The sequence below is a fragment of the Octopus bimaculoides genome, chromosome 10 (genome assembly GCF_001194135.2).
Source record: "Octopus bimaculoides isolate UCB-OBI-ISO-001 chromosome 10, ASM119413v2, whole genome shotgun sequence".
NCBI classification, from domain to species: Eukaryota; Metazoa; Mollusca; class Cephalopoda; order Octopoda; family Octopodidae; genus Octopus; species Octopus bimaculoides.
In genome coordinates, this window is record NC_068990.1 from 246228 (window position 1) to 252996 (window position 6769).

General features: G+C 38.4%; 1 protein-coding gene across 5 annotated transcripts in view; it reads left to right on the top strand.

Moving 5' to 3' along the window:
* The window catches only part of LOC106872693 (serine/threonine-protein phosphatase 1 regulatory subunit 10), a 158069-nt gene that overhangs the window by 143039 nt on the left and 8261 nt on the right, over nucleotides 1-6769 (top strand). For all 5 annotated transcript variants that reach the window (XM_014919769.2, XM_014919770.2, XM_014919771.2 and 2 more), the window contains 5 exons: nucleotides 1357-1468; nucleotides 2157-2354; nucleotides 2898-2962; nucleotides 3377-3421; nucleotides 5240-5364. In XM_014919769.2, the coding sequence (XP_014775255.1) occupies nucleotides 1357-1468; nucleotides 2157-2354; nucleotides 2898-2962; nucleotides 3377-3421; nucleotides 5240-5364 (545 nt within the window). The remainder of the gene's footprint in view (nucleotides 1-1356; nucleotides 1469-2156; nucleotides 2355-2897; nucleotides 2963-3376; nucleotides 3422-5239; nucleotides 5365-6769) is intronic.

Consider the following 6769-nt stretch of genomic DNA (forward strand, 5'->3'; position numbering starts at 1 on the left):
GTATCAGAAGACATGGCACCCACTGAGTAGAAACCTTCATCATGCCAAATTCATTGTGTAGAATATTCTCAACTCTCTCACAGGATATGCTAATAGCATTGGCTGCTTGATTTATAGTCAATCACTTGTCATCCGTCTGCGTGTGTTGAACCTGACCACTGTTTCTCTTGCTGGTGGCAGTTGCAGGATATACAGACTTTGGGTCATCCTTGAGACTTTCTATTCCCTGTTAGATTCAGCTGCTCACTTTTACACTGTTAATAGTTGTTAATAAAGAAGGGCATCCAGCTGTAGAAACTCTGCCAAATCAGATTGGAGCCTGGTGTAGCCATCTGGTTTCACCAGTCCTCAGTCAAATCGTCCAACCCATGCTAGCATGGAAAGCGGACGTTAAACGATGATGATGATGATGATGATGATATTAGTTCTAAATCTCTGAACGAGAGACATGCAGTAACAGTACTTCAGAGTAAAGTTTATTTGCCAACGTAAAGTGGCAGTCCTGATTAGGACGAATGTTACTACTATTTAGCCTCAGGAAAACATCTTCTCCAACATACATGTATATATTGTCATAAGATAGTTCATTGAGGGTGAGTGAAAAGGAAAAGCTAATGAAATTTCGTAGTGTACAGTTACTACAAGGGAGATAACTTAAAGAGCAGGAGGAGTGTCCTAAATTTTACTTTTAAGACTGGTTGTGGCCGTCTGACTTTTACTAGCTTCAATGCGAAATTGAGCATAGTCAGTGTTAGATACAGCACACTTCATCTGTCTCGTTTTACCCCTCTGCCTTTCTCTGTCTCTGTCTTATGCTAACTCTCTTTCTCTATTGCTAGCGGCTTCAGTATAGGCATACTCTCTTACTAACCACGTCTCTCGGGCAGCTCTCCAATGCAAGATGCTTTTGTTCATCCTACACTTTTGAAAAAGAACGAGTATCCCTGACTTACACCCTCTATTTCTTTTATACACTGATATGTAAGCCAATGAAAGAGCTTCCCTCATTCCCTCGATTGTTGTTATTTGACCTTCTAGAAATAGCAGCCAAAATTCATTTGCAAAAAGAAAATGGGTACAACACCTTGGAAAATTTAGTTCTACATATATTGTCTGAAAAATAGATGGCTGGAATTCTGTTTGTCATAAGCATATTTGCTGAAGACCGACTTGGTACTAAACAGCAATACTTTGAATTCCTGTGCTAATTTTTACAAAATCATCTGAAAATTTATAAACCATTCACAGTGGTGTTGGGCTAAATGAATAAAATAAGAAAATAAATATTTTCTTTCTTGTATGTATTCTTATTTTTTTAATGGAAATTTGGGTTTTTTTGTTTTATTCTTTCTGTAGTTTTATCGTGAAACATTGGAGACAACAGAAGATGTGAAAGCTGAGCCAGAGAGTTCTCCAAGTGAAGAGAAAAATGGTGATTCTTCTAATGATGTTGAAATGAAAGAAGAAGGTGTTGACTCTCTTTCTTTAAGTATCTTGTTTACTATTTTCTTTTATGTCTTTCTCATGTCTCCTTTTTTCACTGTCTGTCTGTGTATCCTGTTGCTTTTTTTCTCTCAATGTCATGTGGACAAATACCAATATCTGAGGGTCCTGAAGTTCCTTTGTAAGCAATTGTTGGACCCCTTTATAGGCTTTGTGGTGTGACAAGGGCCAATCATCTTCAAAGAATTTCCCTTCTCTCTAACTGGGGCTTTTAGCAGAATGTATTGTGTTGCACTCACTCAAATCAAAATAATGAGTTCACATGACGATCTATTGGTTACTACCAGTGTTGCCCTCCCAGGGACATGCAATACTATGTTTTACAATTTGTGTTTTAGGGTGTACAAGGGACGACAGGTTTTATATGCTTTTCAAAAAAATGCATTTTTCAAGGAGAGGTGCAAAATCTATTAGCCCCCCACTCTCCTTTTGTCTCTTGTCCTACTCCTCTTTCATTTATTCTGCTTGTTTTTTCCTCTCTCTCTATGTTTCTCAGTCTCTTTCTGTCTCTCCGTCTCTCTCACCAACTACCTCTCTTTTGCTCTTCTCCCATCATCTATATAGACCTCTCCTCCTCCTCTCTCCCTTCCCTCTCTATCCTCTCTCTCCTCATCCCATTCTTCCTCTCTAATATGTCTGTCTTATATTTTAAGTAAACGAAGAGTCACCATCCAGTCGAGATGGAATCAGTGGAGAACAGCCAGAAAACTCCAATGATAGCAGTTCAGCAGTGCAGGCAGCTTTAGTTCGTCGCAAGCCAAAGAAGAGTGTGACGTGGGCAGATGATGGGAAGAATGACGAAACACACCTGCGACAGATATTTTATTTTGAGCTGGATGAGACAGAGCGAGGTAAGCTGAACTGCTGTTTGCTTTACCGATGTGTGGTTGTGTGGTCAGAAGTTTGCTTAGCAACCACAAGGTTTTGGGTTCAGCCCTACTGTGTGGCACTTTGGGTCAGTGTCTTCTCCTATAACCCCAGGCCAACCAAAGCCTTGTGAGTTGATTTGGTCGACAGAAACTGAAAGAAACTATGTGTGTGTGTGTGTTTCTTTATGTTTGTGTTTGCCTCTCACCACCTCTTGACAACTGGTGTTTGTTTGTTTACATCCCTGTAACTTAGCAGTTTGGCAAGAAGTGACTGATAGAATAAGTACTATGCCTAATAAAGTAGGTGCTGGGGTTGATTTATTTGTCTAAACCCTTCAAGGCAGTGCCCCAGCATGGCCACCGTCCAATGACTGAAACAAATAAATGATAAGAGACAAAAGATATTCTCTTTTGGAATTGGTTTTATTGACGGAAAATCTAATGAAGAATTACTCATTTTTACCCCTCAGTTGTTATCTTCCTTTGTTCTTTGTCTTTGATCTTGATTATTTCTTCTATTTGCAGAAAATGTAAATCGACCCAAAGATTTTGATGCGATGAAGAAAGAAGAGATGTTGATGGACAGAAGGGTAGGTTGTGTTTGTTTATCATTAAATTTCTGACAAAGTTTTTCCACTGTAACTACTTCAGGTAGAGGATAAAGAATGCCATTTTATTTAGATTAATACTGATTTCTTACACAGGCACAAGGTAAAAGCATTTTAAAGAAAGCAGTTCATTTACTCTTTAGTATTCACATCTGACCCAAATATTCCTACCAGTTTTATGTTCACACTGGCCAGATCCAACCTCTCACACCTATCCTTTAGTGTCATTTTAAAAATAAACAATCACATCATTGAAATCTTGAAGCCTGATTAATTCAAAGCAGTGTGAATGAATGATCATCACATTTGACAGGGTAATCTGAATGCGAAAGGATTAAAAGATTCTTTTATGCAGGCATCTGGCAACTCTGATGTTATTTCCTTTCTGTTTTCTAGGCTGTGAAACGTTTATGTCATGATACAATGAAAGAACAGATGACTGTAAGTATTATTATCTTGTATTAAAACATTTAAATGCGAAATAAGGGTTTATTATTTTAAACTGATTTTGAAAATAAAAGTGGACACACTTGCTGATGAAGGGGCTCACAAAACTGGGCGTAGATTAAAATTTGTTATAAAATTTATGTTGACCGAGGTTCTAAGGTCTGCCTGATGGTTTGTCAATCTGGTTACATAAGCCGTTAGGCAAAACTTTAAAGTCCTAATCAGCATGAATTTTATATTAGATATTTATCATTTCTGTACTGCTTACCACATGTATGCACACACACATGCGTGCGTGCACACGCACACGCATCAGTGTACTTTTAAACAAATGATACCCACTCTTCACTTTTCCTTGACCCCATGCACCCTAACCCTTATTCACTAAGAACATAAAGACCTCACTGTAGCTATGCATTGGTTCTGTTAATGATCTCGAAACGTTCCTTAATAAAGAGTATGAGATCATATTTCCCTCAACAATGCAATCATACAATCATGGCACATCAATGTAGCAACAATTTTGTACTACACTCTCTTTAATGATAAGCATCACACAGTTAAAACCTCCTACGTTGCTACAAATAATTTCCTTGTTCATTATCCAAAAGGATGCTATTGGGCTAAGTGGCAAATACTCTTTTACTAATATGTTAAGACTCCTGGCCCAAAGACCTGCTCTTTCTTCTCTCTGCTTCTTTTATTCAAACTCTAATTATTGCTGCTTACTCTGAACCAGTAAACTACACATCATCTCTGCTCCAGCCTGGCCAGCACATCTTCCTCTCTCTTCGTCTTTTATCGTCCTGACACAGCTCTGCTTCATTTATGCAACTCTTAACATTTCAGCAATTGCTCTGCCTCAGCCAGCCTCTGCGGAAGTTCAAAGACACCAGCTTCATAAGTGTGTGAGGAACCACAAAGATCTTATGTGCTCCTCCTCCTCCTCCTCCTCCTCCTGATTGATTAATTAATTAATAATGGAAAAATGCTAGCACAGTTTCTAATAATGAGCTAATTGATTGCCTTTGTGTTTGGTAGAAATAAGAGCTGTTTAAATTTGGTTGATTTAAATGTCATAACTGCTAGTAGAAATAAACAAGATTTTGTCCACTCTGTTAGTAGAACACTAGGAGAGTTGTTCCCATCTTCTTTAGTAGATCTAAACGTCTTAACTGCTGGGAGGAATAAATGGCATGATTGTCCATACTGCCAGTAGAAACAGGAGAAATATTTCTATCTTCTCTGGTAGAAATTGTTATTACTGCTGCTATAACAAGTGATCAATTTTCTTTCTTTCTTTCTTTTTTTTTTTTTGCTACTGATAGAAATCACATTAGTCTCTACGTATTATCTAAAAATGGTATTGTCAAGGTTTTCTCAACACAACTGCTTGACCTGCAATAAACAACAATCAAATCACCACCAAATCAAACCATACCACTTTGAAAATATGATGGAATTATTGGATGTCATGGTTGTAGATACCACCACAAAGACAGAATGGTCAGAGTTGGAATGGCTTTAACCATGTCTGCTCATTTAGAATTGACTGTTAAACAACAATATCAGATGTCTTTGTTGTCCAGCTTATCATTGTTATTAGAAAGGGCAACACTATTGTTTCTTCCAAATGTGATATGTCTTCTATTGCCCCACCCCAACTTTTTGAGAAGATATCATTATTTTTAAATGTAAGTCACAGATTGAAGCGTTAATTTTCATAAAAAAAAAATTTTAAGCTTATTAACAAGAACCCATTTCAGAAATTTTGATTGGTATATTTGTCATGTGATTGTCTTGTACTTGCAGTGGCAAAAACTATTGCCTTTTGAAGGCCACACACTGACAGAGAATGGCTGCAACAGTGTGGAGAAAGAAATTCAAAAGCAGAGGGAGCAAGGTGTACTTCAAGCCCTATATTTTTCCAAGCATATGTAAGTAAATTTCCATTCCTTCATATCAATAAAATTTGCATTTTTTAACAAGGACAGTGCTTTTCCTTTCTTGTAAATGTTTAGCAATGTTGTGTTTGCTGTCATGTTGGTCCATGTCAGCCATGACCAGCTAGACCTGCGCCAAACAGGGAGTTGGCTGAATGACTAGGCATGACTCACTATTATTCAGAATGAATCTGGTTTCCACATAACTGACGCAACATGACACACTCCAACATGTGGTGATCAACTGTATGTAATACAGTGTGACAGCCTGCTACATGTTGCACTTTTCAAACTGCTCAGTTTATCTCTATTTGCCTCTAGATTCTGGTGGTATCACTGAAGAGGACCCAGTTGTTCTTTTGCACATTTTATTGGTGTTTTGCATCACAGGACAGTCTTCAGAGTGAGTGCGGTTGTTGTTGCTGCTATTTCTGTCAGCTGAGTGTGAGAAATCATGTTTTTAGGATGCTGTTATGTTGTAGTAGTGTTCTTGGAAATTGTATATTCCTGGATGTTTGGAGGTGACTTATGTAAGAAGGACACCGTAAACTGAAGCTTGCTACAGCCACAAGCTGTACCTCTTGCATATTCAGGTGGGCTACAGCTTTTACACAATCACTCAACCAGCTAGAATAAACAGCCAAATCTCATTAAAACTTCGCCCCACTATTTCAAAAACTCATACTGGATGAGGTAGCTATGTATATAATGTCACAGAAAAAAAGAGATCATAGTTTGTGTATGTATCAAATCTTGTAAGCTAAGTAATATTTTGGCATCATAGGTGTGATGTTAGGCATGGTCCTGTCATTGTTATACCACTAACCCTAACATCTAGTTCTGATTGCTCCAGATTGAACTGTGGTTGCAATCTCACTTGTCAGAACATCAGCCATATTGGTCTTGGTCTTGTGAAATTTATAGGTACAGCCCCCCCCCATCCCTTCTATTGATCAAGCTCCACCTTCTCCCATGCACAAACAAGTTTCTTTAACTGAGATGAAACAACATTCCACTCCTTGCTTCCAAGCTGTGTGGTTGTTTGGCATTCTGTTATAGAAAATCTGCCACAACAAATACCATCTGGCCCATGGTTGGTGTTAAATGATGGCAAACTTATATGTGTGTGTGTATATATATCATCACCATCATCGTCTAATGTCTGCTTTCCATGCTGGCATGGGTTGGACGATTTGACTGAGGACTGGTGAAACCGGATGGCTACACCAGGCTCCAATCTGATTTGGCAGAGTTTCTACAGCTGGATGCCCTTCCTAACGCCAACCACTCAGAGCGTGTAGTGGGTGCTTTTACGTGTCACCCGCAGGAATAAATATATATATATATATATATATAAAGTGTAGTATATTGCCACTTAAGTGTGGCTGACCCCTAGGGG